This window comes from Balaenoptera physalus, assembly GCF_965194825.1.
Source record: "Balaenoptera physalus genome assembly, chromosome: 3".
NCBI lineage: Eukaryota > Metazoa > Chordata > Mammalia > Artiodactyla > Balaenopteridae > Balaenoptera > Balaenoptera physalus.
The window spans coordinates 156,968,230-156,994,732 of NC_138890.1; the positions used below are offsets into that span (position 1 = coordinate 156,968,230).

Below are 26,503 nucleotides of genomic sequence, written 5' to 3' on the forward strand. Positions count from 1 at the left end.
ATAAACTGTCCATGTCATGTATTGTGGATGTTAATGCAATAATCAAAGGTATTTACCTAAAATATGTCTTTTGGAACTGATTTTTAAAATGAAAATGTTAGGTAATAAACATAATTTACTGATAGAGAATTGAAAAATAGACAGTTGTCCCTTGAACAACTCAGGGATTAGGGGTGCAAATCTCCCCTCGCCCCCTCCCCACAGTCAAAAATCTGAGTGTAACTTTATAGTTGGCCCTCTGCATCCGTGGTTCCACGTCCAAGGATTCAACCTCAGATTTATTTATTCATTAAACACAGACTCTAGTTTAATTTTCTGAAAATATCTGCATATAAGTAGACCCAGGAAATTCAAACCCATGTTGTTCAAGCGTCAACTATAATTATATCAGGTTTGAAAAAGAACCAGGATCTCTCTGTATCTTCAAGATTATTTCACATAATCCTTTAAATTTTGTCACTAGCTTTTAAACTGAACTACAAGAAAAAAGACAAAACACACAGAAAATGGATTTGGAAAAGACAATGATGCTCTATATTGATTTACATAATGCAACTTCCTGTCATATTTCTATAGAAATAAGGATACTTATCATTTGCCAAAATGCCAAAGAAGTCATTCAACAAATATTTGTGGGTCACCATGTCAGTTACTAATTTGTTTCTCAGGGAATTCGCAGTCTGTTAGGAAAGAAGATTCAGTATGAGAAATAAGATTCATTGAGTATCTACTAGATTCCAAGTATGACGCTTGCTGTTTTCATGTTTGATTTCCTGTTTGAGATGTGAGATGAAATGAATTCCTAATACAATGTGGTAAATGGCAGAGATGATGGTAGAAGGTGCTTTAGGATGGAAGGGGACAAATAGCTTCTACTTCAGGTAATCATGGAACAGTCCAAGGAGGAGGTAAAATTTACATTGAATCTTTCAGGAGTAAAAGAATTTTGTCAACCTGGGATATAATTTGTGAATTATTCCAGATAAAGAGATACAATGTTTTGCTTTATTTGTGAATGGCTAAAGCATGTAGTTTAATACAAAACTAAATTCATATTGTGTTAATAGAGAGGGCTGGGGTTTATTAAGGAAATTTGTAAATTACTGGTCTATTCTACTTAGAATTGACTTAAAATAAAAATCTAAAATAAGAAATCCTCAAAAATAAAATCATATTAACTGTATCAAAATATTAAGTTATTCTTCTAACGCAATTTATTAAAAACCCCGCAAAAAGATCATAAATTTCAATTGATCTTTGGAAATATTATACAAGTTTGGAACACTAAAGAAAAAAGTTTTATGGCACTTTCAAAATTATTTTGTGTTATTACTTACAAAATACTATTTAAAAATAATATTTCATATTTTGTTCCTTCAAATAAATGACAGTTGTGGCTTAGGAAAATATATGCCATAACTAGATATTACTCCTAGTTTTGTCATGTTTATTTTGCTTTGTTTTTAAATTTTTTAAATAGAGAACATTAAAGATAACTTGGGGGATTATGCTTACTAACTCAAGAATTACAAAACATTTGTAAACAACTAGGATTGTGAAGTGGCAAGAACCACCAATGAGGGGTACATCTCTTTTAAACCTTGGCTGACAACCCCCAAGATAATGGAACTTACCCCAACTACATCATCCTGATTGATAAACCTGTAGCTGGGCTTTGGAATGACACCTGACACAATGCCTTTAATCAATTTGCAGAATAGTTGGTTTTGTAATATATATATACTAAGATTTAATTTGATACAAACATATAAAAACTCCTATCCCAAACTTTTCTATTTTTAAAACATTTATAGTTAAAATGTATACATTTTATAATGATACATGTGGGTAAGAAACCAAAGCTACCTGGGTATCATACTTTGAAGCTGCTGAACACCATCATAAATTGATGATCTACTACTCTGAGGGAACTAATGTTGTCTCCAATATTCTTACTGAAGACTTTACTAGTGGGAATGATATTTTGCATTTGATCCTTGTAATAATTCTTCAACAGAATTCTCAATCACTAGGTAATGTCAGTTGGTAATGTAAAACTTGTAATTCCAAGTTCTGTGGAAAAATACATCAGGGTCAGTCGAATATGCAATAGACAATGATTTAATTAAACAAACATTCAGAAGACCAGCATTTGAATGCAGAACAAAGGTCAATTCAGGTCTTGGGAAGATGTTTTGGGGGGATGGGAGAGGGTCAGTTTGTGTGTGTGTGTGTGTGTGTGTGTGTGTGTGTGTGTGTGTGTTTGTGATAAATCCATGACACAGCCTGCATCCTGGATCAGTACTATGTACTCTCCTGAAATTATTATATACCACTATATATGTGTCTTTGCATTTCACCATTTTCTCCTGCAAACCATCAGTAATGCTGCCGTGTATTTTTCTCTGCCCTCTATGTTCAGATTTTCCTTGGATCGCCATACTGACCTTGACAGGATCTTTAACATACATTCTGGAAATGGATCCCTTTATACATCAAAGCCACTTGACCGTGAACTATTTCAGTGGCACAATCTTACTGTTATCGCTGCTGAAATCAGTAAGATGAATTTTATGTATATCATATTTAGCATAATTTTAGGTTTTATTTTGAATTAAGAATAATTTCTTCTCATTGCACACATGAGTTGTAATTTCAATCTAAGGTTTTAAAAGGCTTCTCAACACCTGTAATTTTTTTCAATAGTTTCTATATATACTGAGAAATAGCTGTAGGCATCCACAAATCTACATTTAATATTAACTAATAAAAATGATCTAGAATTAGAAACTAAAGATATTCTCTTTGGGAGAAAGGGAAATGTATTAAAATTGTTACTTGGACGCCATGAATTAAAATCTATGCTAAAATGCTGGGAGTCCATTATTTAACAATAAACACAGAGATAGATATTATTACTTCCTTTTTACAGGTGAAGAAACAAAGGTATTAGTAATAAGAGCTAACACTAAACACTCGGTGAAGGTATTATTCTAAGAATTTTAAATTAATTCTTTCCTCCTAATATTTTTCTTGACCTTATTTAACAGAGAAGGAAATAAGACTCCAGGGATTTTAGTAACTTGTCCAAAGTCACAATGCCAGAAGTAGTAAAACTGGGATTTGAAACTAGTCATTCTGTTTCTAGAATGACTTAATTCTATACCAAATTTACAAAATTTCATCCAACTAGTAACAGAACAGAGCCAGCATTCAAAATCATATCTGTCTCTAATTGCAAAAGTTCTTGTCCATACACAGGACTGGCTACATAATTCTGAGAGCCTATTATAAAATGAAAGTATCAGGCCTCATGTTAAAACATGATTAAGAAATTTAAGATGGCAACACTATAAAACTCTTAGAGGAAAACATAGGCAGAACACTCTATGACATAAATCACAGCAAGATCCTTTTCGACCCACCTCCTAGAGAAATGGAAATAAAAACAAAAATAAACAAATGGGACCTAATGAAACTAAAAGCTTTTGCACAGCAAAGGAGAACATAAACAAGACGAAAAGACAACCCTCAGAATGGGAGAAAATTACTTGCAAATGAAGCAGCTGACAAAGGATTAATCTCCAAAATTTATAAGCAGCTCATGCAGCTCAATATCAAAAAAACAAACAACCCAATCCAAAAATGGGCAGAAGACTTAAATAGACATTTCTCCAAAGAAGATATACAGATTGCCAACAAACACATGAAAGGATGCTCAACATCACTAATCATTAGAGAAATGCAAATCAAAACTACAATGAGGTATCACCTCACACCAGTCAGAATGGCCATCATCAAAAAACCTACAAACAATAAATGCTGGAGAGGGTGTGGAGAAAAGGGAACCCTCTTGTACTCTTGGTGAGAATGTAAATTGATGCAGCCACTCTGGAGAAAAGTATGGAGGTTCCTTAAAAAACTAAAAATAGAACTACCATACGACCCAGCAATCCCACTACTGGGCATATACCCTGAGAAAACCGTAATTCAAAGAGTCATGTACCACAATGTTCACTGCAGCTCTATTTACAATAGCCAGGACATGGAAGCAACCTAAGTGTCCATCGACAGATAAATGGATAAAGAAGATGTGGCACATATATACAATGGAATATTGCTCAGCCATAAAAGAAACAAAATTGCACTATTTGTAATGAGGTGGATGGACCTAGAGTCTGTCATACAGAGAGAAGTAAGTCAGAAAGAGAAAAACAATGTGTTAGTATATGCTAACACATATATATGAAATCTAAAAAAAAGAAAAGGTTCTGAAGAACCTAGGGGCAGGGCAGGAATAAAGACGCAGACGTAGAGAATGGACTTGAGGACATGGGGAGGGGGAAGGGTAAGCTGGGACAAAGTGAGAGAGTGGCATGGACTTATATACACTACCAAATGTAAAATAGATAGCTAGTGGGAAGCAGCCGCATAGCACAGGGAGATCAGCTTGGTGCTTTGTGACCACCTAGAGGGGTGGGATAGGGAGGGTGGGAGGGAGATGCAAGAGGGAGGAGATATGGGGATATAGGTATATGTATAGCTGATTCAGTTTGTTATAAAGCAGAAACTATCACACCATTATAAAGCAGTTATACTCCAATAAAGATGTTAAAAAAAAAAAAAAAAGGATGGCAACAGCAGAGCATTAAATAAGGGTGGGTGGGGCCCTTCTGAGTGTGAGGCCCTGCTCAGTTACACATGCCCATGAGCCAGCCCTGTCTACACACACAAACCTGTTCATGGTTTCTGATTCCTGTATTATGATATGTGCATGGAATAGAGCAACTGTTTGTTTTAAAAAGAAGCATAAATTAGGGACTGAATCATGGTAAAAAAGAAAAAAAAACTAAGCCTATACATTTCAGATCTGAAAAACTAAGCTGAATCCACAAACATATATCAAGGTCAAGTTATTCAAAGTAATCATTCCAAGATTTGGAAAGCAGGGCACTGGGGCTGAATTACGGAGAGTCTCAGAAGGATGGAACCAGGCTAGACTGATCATCAGCAATGAACTTAATGCCTCAAGAGAAAGTACTAGATTTAACTTTTTCTTAAATCTGCCTCTGAAATATAGATTAACCCCACCATCCAAACAATCCAGTTTTTCCATAATGAGATATAAATAGCTGTGTCTCTCAGGGTGAACTGAAGAATTTCTGAGTTTTTCTAAAGGAAAGTTTTATTTCTCTCTCTGTATCCGTATCACAATGTTTAGATGGGCCCGACAGGATCCAGTCTGATTATTCCAGAATCATGATTGTTTGTGCTCTCTGCTCGATTCAAGCTCCTTATTCAAGCCTAATGAGCTAGGAATTGCATTTTCTATTTCAGATACTTTGAGAAATTTAACTTCTAAAGCTAGTTGAAGTAATGACAATTCTGTAAAAAGCTAAGTCAATTATGTTCTTTTTAAGAACTAAACCTACTTTCTGCCCTTAAATAAAATCAGTCTGTGGAGTAACTGCTGGAAATGCCTACCTGCCAAGCCACAAACAGTCAGGGGCCCGTCATGCTCTTCCGATTATCAAATGGAATGAGGGTGAGAGGGAAACATCATGTAAGGAATTGTTTTTGCTAGATTTTAAACACTGGGTTTGTGGTAAGCGTGCCATACACCAAGCCCAGAGTAGTGCAGAATGGCCTAGAAATGTACTGCTTACCAATGTTTCCAGGCTCTGCCTCTAACAGTTTAAGTCTACATTCATATCAGTGTATCCCATCTTATGGCAAGTATTACTCCAGGTAATCATTTAATGCACTATACCATGGAATAACTTCTCTTTTTCTTCTTTAAAAAGTATTTTTAAATCCCATGTGGAGAATATAAAATCTAAAATTAAGGTCACAATCAGGGATTGTAAAACACATTGTTATAGAAACCAATGAGTTCCTATAACCACATCTGAAAATTAAATTATAAGCATTGAAATATATTCTGACAACAGTAGAGCAAAGTTTATGACTGAAGGACTCCATTTTCTATACCTGCTTCCTCATTAGTAGAAATCCTTGCCCTAAGTAAGTAGAAAAGATACCTCTTTCTAAAGCCTGGGATTTCTAGATAACGATTTATGCTTTCTTCTTCCTGGAGGTATGGAAAAGGCTGTGAATACGTGGCATGGTTTTACCTTAGGACATACATTTTAAGATCCTTTGTTGCTCACACATTCTCACTACAGTAGAGTTTGCTGGATGACCAAAAGTCTCAGGTGGTAAATATATGCCAGCTCCTATTCAGTATGATGCTTCCTTGGAAGGCTTTATATTTTTATTTATACGTAAGCAGCCGCATCTGCCAGTAAAATGATTAGTGTAAGCACTGTTTTTTGAATAGGTGACTCCAGGCCTGATGCTTTACAAAGCGTGTTTATCCCTGTGGATTTAGCTGTTGATTTGAAGAGCCTTGAGTTATGTGTAAAGAAGCTGGAGAATCTCCATATTGTGTTAGGGAAGGGACTGACAATGCAGTTTTTTAGATGTGAAACTTTTCTGTCTTTCTTGGCTTCTGTGGCACAGTTAGAAACTGAATTGCTACCAACAAAAGAGTTATTTTTATGTCAAGACTTCGTATTGAAGGAAAACATTTAGCTTATGTCCACTAACTATAAAAGTAGGTTAAAGAGCACATTCTAGAAAATACAGAAGAATCATACCTTCCCACTCTTCCCCATAGCATCAAGTAACTTGGCGTAGTTGAGGATTCATTTGGAGGTGAACACTATGCCTCTGGGTTTTAGCAAGTTGTTTAGAAGTGAGGGAGGTAGGAAAATAGCAGAATAACATTTTTCTCATTTTTTTCTCCTCTCCTCACTTTTTCCCAAATGTACTCCTCTTGAGACCCACATGAATTGCAGGAAAGCTAGTTAACACATTTTTATTGTGTAGACGCTTTGTGTGGAGAAAGATAGCTTAAGCTTTTAAGTAATGTAAGGAAATAAGATATGACAGTGGTACTTCCCTGTTGGCGCAGTGGTTATGAATCTCCCTGCCAATGCAGGGGACACAGGTTTGAGCCCTGGTCCAGGAAGATCCCACATGCCTCGGAGCAACTAAGCCCATGCGCCACAACTACTGAGCCTGCACTCTACAGCCTGTGAACCACAACTACTGAGCCCACTTGCCACAACTACTGAAGCCCACACACCTAGAGCCCATGCTACACAACAAAGACAAACCACCGCAATGAGAAGCCCACACACCACAACGAAGAGTAGCCCCTGCTCGCTGCAACTAGAGAAAACCTGCGCGCAGCAACGAAGACCCAACGCAGACAAAAATAAATAATAGATAAATAAATTTCCAAAAAAGGAAGATATGACAGTGATAATAAAGATGATCTTAATAACAATAGTCAACATGTATTGGTTTTGTGTGTTTACCAACAAACTGATACTTCGATGAGAAGTTTTCATGCATTAGCTCACCTAATTATTCAAATAACTGTAAGATCAGAAGTTCTATTTTGATTCATTTTGAGTAAACTGAGGCATTAGAGACAGAGTGTAAACTGGCCAAAGTCACACAATGAATAAGTGGTAGACCTGGGAATCAGGTCAACTCTGTTTGACTCCAGGATCTAAACTCTAACCACCTGACATACTAAGAAGTGAATAATATGCAGCAATAGATTAGCAAATATGAAATCAGAACCTGAGAATTGAATACATATGGGTTAAGAAGATGGAAGGAAGACTAAACAAGAGTGTTAAAGAGGAGATGCACTTTAAAGTTTCCCTTGAAAAGAGTAAAGTAAGGTAAATACACTTCAGATGGAAGTGTCTTCCTTGCTTCATACTACTCAGCCTTGTAAACGCCCCTGCCAAGTAATCAGTTCTTACATGTTATTTTTTTTAAATGCTGATTTAATTATTTTAGTAACATTACAATTACATGGAGAGAAGGGAGGAGAAATAAATTCTTTTGAGTAGTGATATACTCCCTGTACCTGACAATATTTTTTAACCCTTGTATCTGAAAATTATTTAGATAAAATTAGAAAATCAGATAAATTTCACAAGGGTAAATCATATTATTCATAACCCATGTTGGTAGAGGCCATTTAGTAAGATGGCTACTGTCCCTCAGCTTATCTGTTATTTTTTTTTTTTTTTGCTTTACTTTTAGCAAATTATCTCCTTTCTCCTTTTATATTGATCTTGAGCTTGACTTTACCGAAGTTCACAAAGAAGTTGAACTCTATCCAGAGACTGAGATTTTGACATCACAAAGGCTGATGAATATAAACCTGAATTTAAGATCCCCAAACACCTCAGATATCAGTGCAAGTGCCTAGAAAAATTCTTGGTGGAGATAATGCAATTATGACTAATATGCGGTTGTTACCCAAGGCTAAGAGATATTTTAAAATTCCATTTACAAATCAAAACATATTTTTAAATGCATATTTTTATGTGAAAACTTTGATGCCCTTGATTTTAGCCAAAAAAAAAATCATGATTATTACACTACATGTTACTATTGAACTAATTTTGTCACACAAAATTGAGCCTGGATTGTTGAAATGGTACCAGTAACAATTGTATTAATGAAACATTTAAAATCCTGTATTTCGTTGTAAATTTCCATCCAATTTGTAAAATTAGTAGCTATATATTAAAATTTCCAAAAGGAGGGATGAGAGTAGCTGTTGGAATACATTTTAGTGATAAAAGTAGTCAGAAGGGTAGGTTGTAATATAACAACTACCACGTAGATGACCTCGGGCAAGTTACTAATTTATTTAAAACCACTCTTCATCCAAAAAAAATGGTATAAATTAAGAACTATAATGACATATAATAAAGATTTAATAAATATTTGTTCTTATTTTGTGTATTTGGAGAATAAGGACACAAATATAATATGAACTCAATTATACTGAATTGTACTTTTAAAAAGATTTTTCAAAATATTAATAGTACTCTTGAGCCCATTAATAACTGAATTCATGACTACTTAATCAGGCTCTGCAGTAATTTTCTTTATCGCATTTGCTCATTACGTTAGTAGAATGAAGGTGATGCTTATTTGTATGTGAGCACTTAATATCCACAAGAGGCTTATATAAATTAAATCTGGTGTACAAATGTGTCTTCCTAAACGGATTTTTTCCTTTCCTTTTTCTAGGCAATCCCAAAGAGATGACTCGGGTGGCTGTTTTTGTGAGAATTTTGGATGTTAATGACAATGCCCCACAGTTTGCTGTGTTCTATGACACTTTTGTATGTGAAAATGCCAGACCAGGACAGGTAAGCACCCATAGGATTTTAAAGTGTAGGAAGATTTTAACGGGGACGCTAAGTATTTTCTTTTCCCAATCTTGAGAGGAATGAGTAAACAGATAAAATCACTCATATAAAGTCCCAGTAGTATGATTAAAAGCAAACAAAAAACAAACCAAAGGCTTATGTTTTTAGGGTTGAAAATGTTTTAAATAATAGTGTAACACATTTCATATGTCCTTCGTAAAGTTCTAATGTAAATATGAGATTTTACTGTAGCCACAAAAGTTAAAGTGTAAGAAGAAATAACTTCTTAAACTTTCAAAAACAAAAATAAACGAACAAAAGGAAAAATAAATCCTACTGTGCCATTAGATAAATATTGGTAACAGCTCACAAGACGGGTAATGAAAGTTGGGGAAAACAGAGACAAATACTTGGGATCATCAATACATTCCATCAATATTCCAATGTATGCAAATACGATTTTGAAGCAGGGCTGCAGAGTTCACTCTTAAGACTTATACTTGCATTTCATCATCGTAGCAACACATAAAGTGCTTAATGACTTCGTTTTCGTCCTTTAAAACATTCTTCCTATACCAGATTTGTTTATAACCCTTTAAGTCTTTTCCTCAGTGGACTCATTTTGTTGTTTGAAGAGCCCCAGCCTGTATGGCTGAAAGAGATGCTCTTAATTGGTTTGAATGCCATCTTCACAGAAGGAAGCTGCATGTTATAAATAATAATTGGGAATCAAATGTGTTTTATTAAAGAAAGAGAAGCCATCGCGAAACTGTATTGCGTTTTGACATCATTTGATGCTCTTTATAAACATCAATGTCATTGGTACATTTTTATGCAAATTACATTGTGAAATAACTCAAATTCTTCCTTCAGAAAATTCTAACAGGAATTCAATAGCCTGTCTATTGTTGGAAATGGTAAAATTGCTGCAATTGGATTCATTTTTTTATTTGAAAGTGTTATGGAAATGTTTAATTTGGAATATTTAAAGGACTAAACTGCTTCCAACCTACTTCTTAATGAAACAGTGTGACCGAAAAATACAATTCCAAATAGTCCTCTGCTTGGCAGGCTCAGCATGATATGAGTTGAAGCCTTTTCTCTAGGAGATGAATTACCCACTTTGCAACTGCTGCATACATTGCTCGCTCTATGGTTATTCTATTTGATTTTCAAGAGATATCTTTTCAGAGCATGTGAGTCATTATAAATACTCATTCCCAAATGTATTCAAAATACACAAAATAAGGGATTGTGTTTGTTTATTTTTCTTATGCCTTTTTTCTTTTAACCTATATCTGGCTCAGTAATTTCATATTTTTTGAACTTTTTAAAACAAGCTGGTATATTGAGGGAAAATAATCAAATCAAAGTTGATTTTAATTTAAAAAGTAGTCTATTTTAACAAATTTGACAAGAAGAACATGATTAATAATTTTTGTCTAATTGGCTGCATGTGCAAAATCCTCCCATAGTAGTTATTTTTAATAAAACTCGTTTGTTAGATGTCATTTTGGTCACATGCTGAAAAATTGTTGCTTGAACTGAACTGTAATATACTCACTGATGGAATTCTAGGTTATGACATCCTAGCAGGCAAAATCAGAATAGCTATTTGATAAAGTCCTTCTTCACTGAGCCTTTCTTGAAATTAATTTGTTAGGCATGTCTTCCCTCCTTCCGGAGAAGTAGGAGCTTTTTGGAACTTCTGGGTGTGCTTTAGTTATTTATAGAGTAGTTTAGTCCACCCAGCACTCCTCTGAATTAAGTGCTCTTTAAGAGCAGCCCTTAGAACCACATAGAACTTAATTCTGATTCATTTGGTGTCTAGAACTTAATTCTGATTCATTTGGTGTGTCGACTCAATGAGACAGAAATAAAGCTAATTGCCACCCTCTCCTCCTTTCTTGCCTATTCCCTGGCCTAAGGGTAGAAGATTTTCCCCCGGGGAAAGGGATGCAATTTACAAGTGATGTAGTATGAATAGTCCCGTCTTATGCTTGAACTAGGCAACTAGACTCCCATCTTTTCCATCTCAGACAGAGTCAGGGGACCTTGGGAAAGGGCAGAAGAGAGGACTGGCTATTTCTCTTTTCTTCCATTTTCCCTCACACAGGCTTTACTCCTTTAGTCAATAAAATATATTTTAATAATTTTTCATTTCTATGAGAGGGCAATAGCATTTCAGTCTCACAAGAGATTTCCCAGGGAGTCTCTCTGGGGAGACAGGCTGCTTATATTTACCCATTGATAGTATCTAAGCTCCAGGCCCTTATCAACCCCCAAAATCCTATTACATATTTTCCATAGAACAGTGTTTAGTTACTTCCCTAACAACTAAAAAGAGTGCTTTTTTACCAGAGCAAAGGGAATTTTCACATCAATGGAAACTACTAGTCTTTTCACCGAAAAAACTAAAATGTTAAAACTCAGTGACCAGTTTTCTAACTAAACATCTAAAAATCCATTTGTCATCCCACACTCCATTATCTTATGATCCCTGAAACACCCTTCAAGTTCATTTAAGATTATTTTAGAATAGCTTAGTGAACATGCAAACCAATTATATAATTGCTAAGGAGATAAAATATAAATGACTTGTCTGTGTCTAGTTTTCATATGCTCAAAATGGATACTGGACATCACTTTTTTTTTTTCTCCTAACTGTGGCAACTTCTTTTATTGGCAGTGGGTCAAAATGAATTTGTTTCTAGTCGAAATAAAATAGTGAGGTCTTATAGGGAGAGACAGGAGAAACAGTTTTACCTCCTTTTTATTGCCATCTTCTGATTTCTATTGCAATTCTTTATGGTACAAATACCGAAATAAAATGTTGTGACTTTTTAATGTATGACTGGAAATGCAAAGGAAGACTATATTAAAAGGTAAATGCAGAATATGGGGAAGTTGGATGCTAGAAGCCAAGTTATATCTCAAAGGAAAAAAAAAATCAATCTTGTAAAGGAAGTAAGTGTCTCCATCTGCATAGAGAAGTCTTCTGGTCATAAAAGTATGTTGTGATATGATATTGATTTGCAGCATGTCATTCTGTTTTGTCTGCATTGTTTAATGAGTTTTACTTATTCCCTTTATAACATTTAATGAAGATACATTAGCAAATCGCTGAAGTATTGCTACCATATACAGTGCTACTGTCTTTTATTAAAATAATACAACTTAATTGAGAATTTTTATGTAAACCTTTATAATTTATTATAGTTATATGTGAAGATGTGGCCATTTCATTCTCTGAACTGTGTTATTTTGTCCATAAAAATGAACTGGAATTGTAATTTGTAATCACAGTTGCAAATGTAAATTTATTATGAGACATTGTAGTTTTTATTTTAAAAGACCATTAGCTCTACTTTTACATTTCTATAATTTTTATGCATCTGTATGTGAGAGTTAATATATTAATATTGATATATATAAACATAAGAATTTCTATTAGTCTACTATCTTTCTTGATATGTTATTTCATTTATGCCATTTTTTTCCTCTTCAACTTATTTCTATAAATCACTATTTGAAAATAAAATCTTTTAGACTGCTCCACAAACAAGAGTCAGTCAAGAAATATATTTGTAACTGAATAGATACATCTTAAAGAGTATTAGTTAAAATTATTTTAACATTTTTCTCTTGAATTCCTTTATATATGTACCACCTTTTGGTTTTTGATTGAATGGATAAGCCATTAGCCATAAATTCTTGCTTATATTTAATCTTAAATAACCACTAAAATTTCATAATGTTAGATTTTTAAATATATATTTTAAATTATTTAAAGTTTTAAATGATTGTTTTGCTACTTATTTCTAGACGATAAACATTTATCTTTGTTTGGTCCAATTATATTTCTTGTATCATTTTGAAATAAATGATTAGGGAGTACCTCAACTTTACCACATTTTAATTTTTATAGAACACTTTAAAAGAAAAATAATTTAATATGGAATACTTAAAATATTTCCTTATTTTTTCCTAATTATTTTACATAGTGTTTTAAACTTAAAAATCCTTTCTAAATTAATAAAACATCAGTAACAAATATTTACATCAAATATTCAGACAATATTAAATTGAGTTAATGCAGTAAAAAGTATATTCCTTTCAGTTAAGCATAAATTTGACCATTCATCTAGGCATTGAAACACATATTTAACAACTTCTGAAACCTTCTTGCAAAATTAAAATATGCAAAAATACATAAAATGATGTTGTATAAATAAGTTAAGGACAAAATGGATATATATGCAAAAAATACATAGTAATCTGTTACGTATATATTTGTATAATATTAATTAATTGTATAATATGTTCAAAGCAGTCATCTGTTTATAGTATAAGGTGTTAAATTTTCTACTTTGTTACTAGATAGCTTCTTATATTCTCTTACCCTAAAAGAAATCAGAGTTGACCCTTTTAAAATAACCAATCCCTATAGTATTATATGTATATGTAGAATTTAAAAATATATAATTCTATTGACAGTGCAAATGAAGTGAACAGTTACTGTTAAAGTAGATAATACTGTAATGTTTGTCTTTCCTTTATAAAGTTATATGTAATTGTCTATAAAATCTCTACATTCTTTGAATAGTTTTCACTTTACTTTTAATGAAGAGGAAAGCCCTAATCACAATAATTTTCTAAATTTTCCTACATTAGATACATTTATCTTCTAGATAAATGTTTAAATATACATGAAATACCTACTTATTTCAAATGCTATATCTAATAAAACTGTAAAGAATACAATGTTACTATTTATTATTTTAATTATAATTAAATTTAATTAATTAAGTATTAAATTAATTACTATTTATTATTTTAATTAAAATAATAAATAGTATTTAGGGGAAATTAGAGAGAGAAACAGAGACAGAAACAGAGTGGGAGGGAGAGAGAGAGACTTTGTTTAAATCTAAGTAATAATAAAAAGATGGAATAAGTCAAACAAAGGTACATACACAAGGAAGAAAATCAATTGTCCTTAAAAAAATGTTAGACAAAGTTGGATATTAAAAAATTACATACTATAAAGCAGATTCTACCCATGGAAGTTTGATAAATATACATTTTTCTCTCTTCTGCAGCTAATACAGACTATAAGTGCAGTAGACAAAGATGATCCTTTAGGTGGACAAAAATTTTTCTTCAGTTTAGCAGCTGTCAATCCAAACTTCACAGTACAAGACAATGAAGGTAAATTTTAGAACGTGTTCATTATGATTTAAGGTGACATTAACAAGAAATTTTTCCCGAAGTGACAATTAGCATATACATGATATATTCATTTATAGATCTGTGTTACAAAATTTTGGTTTCATTACGTTTTTAATGAGCTATTATGGTAATTTCTTACTTAACAGTGGTTAGTTTCTTGAATTTTAAGATTATAAAATATGTGAAAGAAGACTCTATATGGGTTCTAATGCAAAGACTGAATCTTGCAAACATTAGAAAGGCCGGAATTATCAGTTCCTATAACAAAATAGTAGGACACACAGAGAAATGAATGGCTCAGTGAGACTCTTGTGTAAACTTCGGTGAGATTTAGCAGCAGCAGATTCATCAAAGCCAAAAAGGCATAGAAGAGACAAAGAAAAAAAAGAAGTAGTCACATTAGCCTATGAGGGGACTGGGTGCAAAAACATAGTTTCAATGACAAGATGCACTATTCTTCCGTGTAACATATGAATCTTATAATGTCTCTGTGATCAAAAATACTAAACATATTTCTTGCATTCTCAAAAAAAGCAGAAACATATTTTTGAGGAAAAATACAAAAACGATCACTATTTTCAAAAAGTCAAACAGCTTTATTCTTTGGAAAATATGTATGGTAATTATTCTAGGCTAAACAAAAGTATGTAATCAGAGTTTTCTCTCTTCAACAAATTTATGTTAAAACTAATTATATAAGGTAGTTTTTGGTAAAAAGGCATACTTGTTTTAGAGCTACTATAGATATAATTATTCTCAAAATAAATCTAATAACTACATTGGCATATTTACAATACCTTCCTAACTGTGTATGTATGCTGGCAGAGCCAGGTTGCTATAGCATATCTAGGTGGCTTTCAGAATGTCAGAAAGCAGTTTAAGATAATGGATAGTTTTACACTGAGCAACTACTACTTGAGATATTTGATATAGTAGGATCTTTGCACAAATCAGCTGAAGGGAGGCATCGGTTGGTAACATCTGTTTACTAAATCTGAGCTTCTGAAATGTCTATCTTTTCTGTCCCTCTGGACACCTAAAACAATTGTGATTGGAAATATTAACGTAGAATTGGCAAATAAAATACAAAATGCCCAATATCAGATGTAATATCTGAATATCAGAAAAGGACCCATCATTTTAATTCGCTGAATCTGGTAACCTAAACATAGAATTTAGACGGGACATTCTTAGTACTGAGCTGACAATATTGTATTGTATTGTACCACTTTCTAACTGTATTTTAATTTGTTTTATGTTCTTGTTAAACTGAGCCCCGGATCTCAACAAGCCACCTCTCAATTTTAAAAAGTAATAGAGACTTGAAATAGTACTATCTTATCACAGCACTTCACAGTTACTGGGGAAACAACTCAAGGCTAATCTTAATTAATTTTTGATAAATAGTAGCAATTTCCTATATTGGGTAGAGTTCCTGATCCTACGTAAGTTACTCAAAGCAAGGGCTGAAGCCATATGAATACAAACCTGAACATACACTAAATAGAATGCCAGTAAAGTCTGATGGAATATTTGATCTAATCTTGCATAAATTCACTATTTTCTGTTATTGGGTGAATTTTGAAAGAAATTCCAATGACATAGACATCACCTTAAAGTTGACCTTCTTGAGACAATACCCTTGCATTTGTCTATATGTTCATCTTAAAAATCTTTAATTCTACATCTTTCTTAAAATATGTTTCCTGCTTCTGTGATACCACAGTTGGTATCACATTATTAAAAATGCCTCACTTTTCACTAACTTACAGGTCAAAAGCATTATTATATGATGACTTTCTGAATATTTAATAAAATGATTCAAACAGAATTGTTAGTTTAGGGTCAAACTTCTTTTGGCTCTTCAATGTATCAAAGCTATTGCAGGCAAAATTAAGATTTAGAAATTTTTGAAAAGTTAAAAAAGCGTAAGGCAAGAAGATTCTGAAAATACCCATATGCGTGTAAATGTTTGTTTTAGTGTAGGTTTGAGAAGGGAAGAATTGTATCCTACTACTTCTTGGAAGAAAAGTCAGAATTGCAAAATTATCAGGATTACATTTTATTTTTTAAATTTGCTTATGCGCATCTCCTATTTTGCTAATTTACTTTCCTAGATTATGCGGTAGTTAACTGATGTACTAAGATTTAACTTCTTGCTAAAATTTAGGAAAGGATTCTTTTATGTTCAACCACTATACCTGCAAAAAGATTGTCACTTTTTTTTCTTTTTTTTAAATTTTGCTATCCTGTTGGTTTGATTTAGCAATTGCCTAACTCACTCCCTTCCCTACACTGGCATTTTAAGCAGCCTTATGGGATTGGCTAAACAAGACCCAGCACATTGGACAAACAGAATAGGAAATTATCATCCAAGTATATATTGATTTTATTTTTCAATATTATTATATAGATGCACAACCTGCATTTAAGGATACTGGGTGAGTTATTGGATAAAGGAAATATCATTAGCGATACACTAGGTAGTAGGATGCTAGCCTTGATTAAGTCCCTACTTCTTTCTGTGTGTCTGTTAGGCACTCCACGTTCGTGTCTTCCACCAATGCCTTGAGTTACACACTGTATTCAATTTAATGGGTGGAAATCAAAGTTCAAAAATAATAAGTAACTTTCTGACTGTTCTTCATACATCGGGACTCTTGAAGGTTTTTGAATGCTTAATTGATTTTAAAAGTACAACTATAGTTAAAATTTACCCAGTCATATTTTTCTTCATGAATATTGGATTAATGTGTGTTTTGTGTATGTGCACACACACTTGTAACTAAAAAACATTTACTGTAATTTTTTCTTTGGTATGCATAATATTTATGTTTTTTGAAAACTCTGATAAACAATATGCTACCATCTCTATAGTCTTGATAAATGATTCACTTATAAAAATTCACCATTTTGAAAACATCTGAAAATTAGTTAAAAATCTAATAAGTAATAACGGTATTAGATTCCTCAAACTGTCTTATTTATCTTATCTATATTTGAATTGCCTTGTATATATTTGATAGGGAAGTTGATATCAATTTTGTATTTCACACAAACAACTTTTTATTTTTTGTGTCAAACCACGGTGATCAGGATGAGACAAATGTATTGTCCCAAGCCATGTGTAATACGTTAAAATTTATTTTAGATAATACTGCCAGAATTTTAACCAGAAAAAATGGATTCAATAGACACGACATAAGCACCTATCTCTTGCCTGTGGTGATATCGGACAACGATTACCCGATTCAGAGCAGCACTGGGACACTCACCATCAGAGTGTGCGCGTGTGACAGCCAAGGCAACATGCAGTCCTGCAGCGCTGAGGCCCTGCTCCTTCCCGCGGGCCTCAGCACGGGGGCCTTGGTCGCCATTCTCCTCTGCATCATTATTCTGCTGGGTAAGAAAACGTGATTATTTCCTAGATGGCTTACTTCACTGTGTTTGTAAGTAGAAATGTTACTATTAAAATACTTCCCCTAAAACTAACCCCCAAATTTAAGACAGACAGCAGTTAACAGTGGAATGTTGTTTATATTAAAATATTTTATCTGATCAGATAGAGTCATTACCTTCCCTTTTTAAATAATGAAACGGAAAGTTAGAGATGTTCTAAACGTTTTCCAACGTTACACAATTTCTGAGTGGCTGAGCTAAGGCAAGGCACCTTGCCGTCAGTCTTTATATGTAGTTTTTCAGGAAATCTAAAGTTTATTTCCACTGTTTTTGGTTCTTACTACAGCTGGACAATGGCCTCACTAGCTTACCTCTTCACTTATATAATGTTAACATAGCGCTCTACCTCGTTCATGTGTCCCTAAAACAAAAATACTTGATTTTATAACCCAGAACAAATTGCTTTTTAACTGCTTTTGAGTTAAAAATCAGATTGTTTACTCTCTAGTTGCATTATCTTAAAACTATTGTGAGTATTCTTGTGACTCTAATCAAAAAACACTGTATCTGACATTTCAAGAAGCAGTGAAATGAACTGGGATTTTGAAGCCAATCTTAGTAAGTTTCATTATCCTCGTTATTAGAAGGTTTTTTACTGGCTAAGATCCTTTAGCTGATCAAAAGCAATCTGAGGTTTAAAATCGTTACATCACAAGTTTATGTGTGTGCACAAATGATGAATTTAGCCAAAATAAAAGGTCACATTTTCTCAAAAACTTGAAGAATAAACATTTTCTTTCTCTTGGTGGTGGCCTATTTATTTTTTAATCACTTTGAAGGTCAAGAACAGTTGTCAATGGATTAAAACTTTCTTTTTTGTTGCATTAAGAAAAGTCCCTTGTCTGCCCTCTCACACAAGCTTGAGGGCAAGAAGTCTTACTGTTCTAAGTTAATAAAACAGAAAATATAACTTAATACCACTTTACATAATAACATAATTGCCTTCATTCAGGCTGCTATAACAAAATATCATAGACTGGTAGCTTAAACCACAGAAATTTATTTCTCACCGTCTGGAGACAGGGAAGTCCAAGATCAAGGCACTGGCAGATTTCATGTTTGGGGAGGGCATACTTCCTATTTCACAGACCGCTGTCTTCTCTTGTATCCTCAAGGGGCAGAAAGCAATCATCTCTCCTGTGTCATGTCAAGACAGCACTAATCCCATTCATGAGGCTTCCACCTCCATGACCTAATTACTTCCCCAAGACTCCACTTCCACACACCATCACACTGGGAATTTATTTAGGCTTTAGCATATGAATTTTGGGGGGACACGTTCAGTCAAGACCAGTAATAAATCCCATATCCTTTAAATGTTTGTTCTAATGAGGCTAAATAAATATAGATATTTCTTCATACATATACCTGGTAAGATATTTTCCCTTCCTTTCCTCATCTAACTGAATTCACATCTGTTTCTCTAAATCATCATTTTTTAAAGGATTATGACCAAAATGTTTGGGGATAAAGAATGAGGGTGGGAAACTAATACAACCAGAGGGAAAATGATTTTAGCTTTCTCCTATCATTTATGCTATTACCATTATTATGATTACTAAAATAATAAGTATATTATTATTATTATTGATACCTTCCCATGGAAGTACGGAAATGTCCTGTCTGAATGATACACATTTCTACTTGTGGATCTATACTCATTAAGATACATATAGCTGAAATTCATACATAATTTTTGTAGTTAATTCAGTGTAGTAATTTGAATTTACTCTTTGCCATCATGTGATCCAGCAATTTTTTTTTTTATCTCATGAGTGATATATATTTCAATGGAAAACCTCATAAATTTCTAAACTAATAATGTCTAAATAATGTGGTCTTTTTTTCCCAGTAATTAAGGCCTTCTAGTAACAATGTAAGAAAAAAAATATGTAAATCGATCAGCAAAGCTATTTAACAGATATGGATACTCCATATCTTGTGAAGAAAGCTGCCTTTTTAATATTGCATAAGGATGTAAAAATATGGGCATATTTTTGCCCTTCTTCATTGTTTTATTTGAAGCTGAATTTGATTTGTGTCTATTTTTTAAACATCTTATGTCACTATTTAATGCAAAGTATAAATAATGTCTGTACAATCAGGAACTATCTTTAAACAGTTCTTAGAAAAATAGATAAAATAAGTCACTGTATTTGAAAAAACCTTTCACATTGCTTTAAAAGTAAATTAGAATCACTGTTCTTAAACTCTAACCATACTGGCTAAATCCTTCAACACTCCCCTCTCCTCTCACGCCTCCCCCTCCCCACAAGCCCCGCAAAAAAAAAATTATGGAAATACAAAATTAACCCTAAATTCTAACCAGTTCTAGAAAACCTAAATAGCAAACTCCTTTATAGTACTTCCACTCGTTATTTATTAATATGTGTTTCAGATGGACCTCTAATGCATCTTTTTTCTTTTTTCAAGTTATAGTAGTACTGTTTGCAGCTCTGAAAAGACAGCGGAAAAAAGAGCCTCTGATCTTGTCTAAAGAAGATATCAGAGACAACATTGTGAGCTATAACGATGAAGGTGGCGGAGAGGAAGACACCCAGGCCTTTGATATCGGCACCCTGAGGAATCCTGCAGCTATTGAGGAAAAAAAGCTGCGGCGAGATATTATTCCGGAAACTTTATTTATCCCACGGAGGACTCCGACAGCTCCGGATAACACGGATGTCCGGGATTTCATTAACGAAAGGCTAAAAGAGCACGATCTGGATCCCACCGCACCGCCCTACGACTCACTTGCAACGTATGCCTACGAAGGAAACGATTCCATCGCGGAATCTCTGAGTTCTTTAGAATCAGGTACCACTGACGGAGACCAAAACTACGATTACCTCCGAGAATGGGGGCCTCGGTTTAATAAGCTGGCGGAAATGTACGGTGGCGGGGAAAGTGACAAAGACTCTTAACCTAGGATATATGTTCTGCTCAAGCAAGAGGAAGTAACTTTACCGACACCGTCTCCACTTCACAATATTTGATATTCAGGAAAATTTTCCTGCCACTCAGCACAATTTGTTTTCCCATTTCCTTTTTAATTTGTTCATTAATTACATTAATTATTCCCTGTAGGATGTCTCATGGAATATATACGACATTTTATTTAATCACTTCCAAGAGCCAAAGCTATGGAAATTCAGTGTTGTCCTTCTTAGGAAATAAAAGATAATTTCAGAAACATGAACAGGCTAGTTCTCCCTTAAGCAACCTCACAAACAAGCCGCTTCCGTTTCTTAAAGGTGAAGAAAAATTTTAAGGTATATCCTGTTCTGTATGTTAAATTAAAAAAAAAAAAATGTACATGTGGTGTTAGTAAGTGTGATATGCAACCTGGTATACAAACGTTTGTGCAATTTCATTTCATCAAATTCTATCTGCTAATGTTTTATATTTATATTTTTGTATTTATTTTTAAAAAAAATAAACCAGTTTTTACAACTACCTTGTCTCTAGCTTCTTTTTTCCCTAGGGAGAAAAAGTTTCTCCACAGACTAAATTTCTTGGTACAAAATTACACTGAATACAGGTAAGAACACAAAATCATTATCATTACTATTGAGAGCTCTAACCAAATTAATATGATTTAGGGAAGAATTATTTTTCCAATGTGTCTTGCTATGCTGTGATATGTGAAAAACTCTTTACATTGAGTGATAGTCACTTACAGATCACCTAAAAACGTACCATATAAGCAAATGTAAAACATGACCAGCCTTATGCTAAATACCCCAAACACCAGCAATGCAGTAATTTCATTTTGTCATTATTCACTAAAATAATATCTGAAAGAATAAAACGTTTCCTTTTTTTGTATGACATTTGTGCTATTCAGGTTTATGGGCACTAATAGTTCAGACAGATTTCATACTGAAATAATCTTTTAATGGAAAATATGCTTACCTCCCACGGTGACTTTGAAATGCCTAGTAATGACAGTAATAATGCTGAATATTCCATTAAGATACAGCAATGTAATTATGTAAAGTTTCCCAAAATGCATTACATATTACATATTGGTAACAAAGTCTGTTTTTCTGTCAATGAATGATTCAATAGAAAGGAATAAAAAAGTACTGGCAGTTAACTATCCAGAGTTCCTGAGATTCAGGGAAGCCAACTGCCACTAACTGATGCCTCTTTTCTCAAGATCCAAACATGATTTATTCATAAATGGAGCACTTTGTTGGGCCTACACTAGGAAGTCACATTCCCTGCTGAGTTTATCGTAAACAATACCAAAGATTTGTGTGCTTTCCAATTAGTGAAAATGGTATGCGTTTGGAGTGAGTCAGAGGGCAATATTGACATATCCTTAATGCAGAATTAATTATTTCAATCTTCTTGAATGCTTTTTTTCCCCCAGCTTCCAGGCTGCAAGACACATATCCCTCTGACCACAGACATTTTAGTTTGCATAGTAATCTAGTCACGAAAGAAAAACAACCCATGTGGTCTAATTAAAATTACAGTCACGTTACAAGGCTGACACATCAGACCACAGTAAAACCTAACTTGGTCAACTTCCTATATTCCAAGAACCCATTCACCCACCCAAAAGGTTGACTGTCAGAAGGACAACATTTAAGGAAAAAAAAGTTTGCTCATATATGTTGAACTGAAGAGAAAACCCTCAATATGCTAGAAGGTTTATTTATTCAAATAAAATCAGCAACAAATGGAAAAGATAAAGGAAGGTATATCTCACGAGCATTTCACATTAGTTATGATTCAAACTATAATATTCATTTGAATAAAAATTAGTTTAAAAATTTCCAGCATTAGTTATTTTTATTAATATTAGATGTCAGTAATTGGAATTCTTATTTGAATATCTTTAATTATCCTCATTCAGATAATTTTAGACTGACATTAACTTGCTCTATCATTTATTTTGTCATCCAATTTTTATATATTTAGAGAATCAGTGAGCTTTTGCATTATTCAAACCAGGTTTCCAAAAATTCTCTTTAAGGAGATTGATTAGCAGGCTTCTTTGGCAATATAAAATCTATATTGTACAGAAATAATCTTTCAGAGTACTGAAGCAGTCCTTGGTATCAGATATCCTAATATTTTTTGATAATGAAGGTGATATGTTATATAATTAATTTCTTGGAGATCCTGAAATTAAAAATACACCTATAAGGACCTGCTCAGACTGTAAGTTTCCCTTACATTATGCTCTCCCAAAAGCAGGCCCAATATATAGATTATTCTATGTCCACAATTTCTTTTATATGGGGAGTGGGGAAAAATGTCGCTCAGTAACGTGTTGATTTTATCGGACAACTATGGACTTTTCATTTATGCATCCATGTATTCGTTCATTCATCAATTATTTTGAGCAGTTATTATAAAAATCAAAGAGTATTCTAGATCCTAGAGATGTAATAATAAATCATATATAATTTATATATATGTATGTAATTAGTCTATTAGTGACAATGGGGGAAAAAAAGGCAAAATAATTACCAAAACTCTCAGACTTTGTAACAAAATACCTAACTTGTACTAACTTTTTAAAGTACAGTGAAAAGAAATTATTCTGTCATCCTTTTTTATGTTTTAAATATTCAGATAAGGGAAATAAAATGATTTATAAACCTTCGGTCATTAGAAATGGTGATTAAGTTAGTCAATTCTCATTGGTTCTATTTTCAATGAAATATCAAAGAACGTTTATATAATGAAAAGTAATGCTCTTAGACTGAGGTTTCTCTGTATATGTTAAGTAGATACTGTCACACAACTGCAAGAGTTCCAGACATAAACTATGAGTAATTAGATGTTTAAGATACTCTAAAATAAGTAAACTTAAGGTGTAGAATTGAGACTTAGGGATATCTACATATTTGGGTTCATCTATCAACACATCTACCTAAGTATCTATATATAATGGCTTCACCATGCCTTCACCAGCTGCACCCTCCTCCCTGCTGGCAGGGCTGACCCTCTGCTGCAGCCCCCTGTCCAGTGGCCTTGCACATGGGTGGGCACCCCTGGGCAGCGCTGCAGGACTAGGTAAGCTGCAGCTGCTGGAGGCGGCGTAGGGAACCTCCCTGGCTCACATGCTGCCCCCCCAGATCTACTGCAAATCTACTACAGATCTATTAGAAATGCCCTCTGTTCCCAAGCTTGAAATAAAGCAGACTGTTGGTGTCCTTTTGCACCCGGCTGCTGGACCTTCCCATTGCTCTGAAAGAATGCAGGTTTCGCCCACAGGGAGGGGTACAGGGCTCCCGCTTGGACATCCTATAGGTTGAAAATAGTGTAAGATAGAAGCATCTAGTTACTTTTGCTGAGAGTGCAGGAGAGAGCCGAGTCTTCCCTTTTTTACTCCAATGTTTTGTTCAACACCAAAACTTTTTAACTGTTGTGACCATACTATTTCTAGCAAATCCCCCATGCAAGCAATTGGATTCATTTCATCTTTAAAACATACACAGAATCCCACCACTTCTCACCATTTCCGTTACCCAACTGAAACCATCAACACCTGTTTTCTCCATTGTTAGGAGCCATTAACTTCCTAACTGGCCTTTCTCTTGTCACCTTGCCCCACTTATACTCTACCATCAGCACTGAGGTCAAAGAAATATTTTCAAAACGGATTTCCCATTTGATTGCTCCCTGGTTCTAAACTCTACTCCCTCATTTTACTCAAGAGTAGAAGGCAAACTCCTTATAATGTCCTGAAGGCCTTTCCAGAACCCTTTGACCTCTTCTCCCATTTACTCTGCTCCAGCTTCTCACCCTTTGCTGTTCCCCTCTGACTTCATGTGTTTATACTGACCATTCCTTCTATCTCCAGCCATGTCCTTATTTCTTTATAAAATGCTATTTTATAAGTTCTTTATAAAATGCTATTTTAATTGAGGTCCACACTGTCCACCTTACTTATAGAATTTCCCTAGACTCACCCATTGCTCTTACACTGCATTTGTTTTCTCCCTAACACTACCACAGTTTTAACATGTTATATGACTTACTTGTTTACTATGATTATTTTCTCTCTCCCTCAAATAGAATGTAAAATTCATGAGAGGATGGATTTTGTGTTTTTTCATCGTGATGTCCAATACACAGAATCATGTCTATCTGTTTAGGTATTCAACAAACACATATTGGAAGAATTCATAAATATTGTACTTTTGGATTTATCACATATTATACTTAATTTTTTTTTAAATCACCCATAATCCCATCACTCAGAATACAGAAATCTTTAATGTTTTCATTTGACCGTATTTACTTTTTTTTTTAATTTTTACACTTTATTTATTTATTTATTTTTGGCTCTGTTGGGTCTTCGTTTCTGTTCGTGGGCTTTCTCTAGTTGCAGCGAGTGGGGGCCACTCTTCATCGCGGTGCGCAGGCCTCTCACTGTCGCCGCCTCTCTTGTTGTGGAGCACAGGCTCCAAACGCGCAGGCTCAGTACTTGTGGCTCACGGGCCCAGCTGCTCTGCGTCATGTGGTATCTTCCCAGACCAGGGCTCGAACCCGTGTCCCCTGCATTGGCAGGCAGATTCTCAACCACTGTGCCACCAGGGAAGCCCTATACTTAATTTTATGTATATGTATGTATACATATTATGCATATGATATTTCTGCTTCTTCCTTTATTTGGATAGTGAACTACTCAGAGTTATAAAAGGTATCTTAATGATTATTTTGCTCATTTACCAGGAACCATTTTACTTTCAGACTGATATAGTACTTGGGTATTGTTTTAAGGATAAATGTTAATTAGCCAAAAATTATTTTGACTAATTGCTTTAGGAAATTAGAGATATACTCTGAAGAGCACACAAATCTGAGAAAGTCAAAACGATGATTTAAACGAAGTTATATAGTAAATGTGCTTGGAATATTTACAAAGTGCTGAAAAATATAATAGTGGAAATTGACATAAAATAAATACTACAGTCAGAGAATGACTGACTTTTCAGGTTCTGTTCTGGTGTGGTTGGGGTCTGGGTCATGACGGGAATTTAATATTGCAAAAAGGTCAGATAAAGGGGCAGTTGATCAGGGAAAGTTTTGAGAAAGATTATGATGAAAGGGAACAGAGACCAGAGCTCCAAGGAAGACTCTCCTGCTTCCTTGCTAAAAGGCACTGGGGTTCAATTTTTTTTTTTTTGAGTGTTTATTTATTTATTGTTTTTAATATTTATTTTTCTTTTTTTTTTTAAACATCTGTATTGGACTATAATTACTTTACAATGGTGTGTTAGTTTCTGCTTTATAACAAAGTGAATCACCTATGCATATACATATATCCCTGTATCTCCTCCCTCTTGCGTTTCCCTCCCACCCTCCTTATCCCACCCCTCTAGGTGGTCACAAAGCACCGACCTGATCTCCCTGTGCTATGTGGCTGCTTCCCACTAGCTATCTATTTTACATTTGGTATTATATATTAGTCCATGCCACTCTCTCACTTCGGCCCAGCTTACCCTTCCCCCTCCCCATGTCCTCAAGTCCATTCCCTACATCTGTGTCTTTATTCCTGTCCTGCCCCTAGGTTCTTCAAAACCATTTTT

General features: G+C 34.1%; 1 protein-coding gene across 1 annotated transcript in view; it reads left to right on the forward strand.

Moving 5' to 3' along the window:
• The window catches only part of LOC309656801 (cadherin-10), a 136,559-nt gene extending 111,424 nt beyond the window's left edge, over positions 1-25,135 (forward strand). Inside the window, exons 7-11 of the mRNA XM_082453753.1 lie at positions 2,423-2,559; positions 9,133-9,254; positions 14,357-14,465; positions 17,638-17,889; positions 20,379-25,135. Of these exons, the coding sequence (XP_082309879.1) occupies positions 2,423-2,559; positions 9,133-9,254; positions 14,357-14,465; positions 17,638-17,889; positions 20,379-20,869 (1,111 nt within the window). The 3' untranslated portion in view covers positions 20,870-25,135. The remainder of the gene's footprint in view (positions 1-2,422; positions 2,560-9,132; positions 9,255-14,356; positions 14,466-17,637; positions 17,890-20,378) is intronic.
• The last annotated feature ends 1,368 nt before the right edge of the window (positions 25,136-26,503 follow it).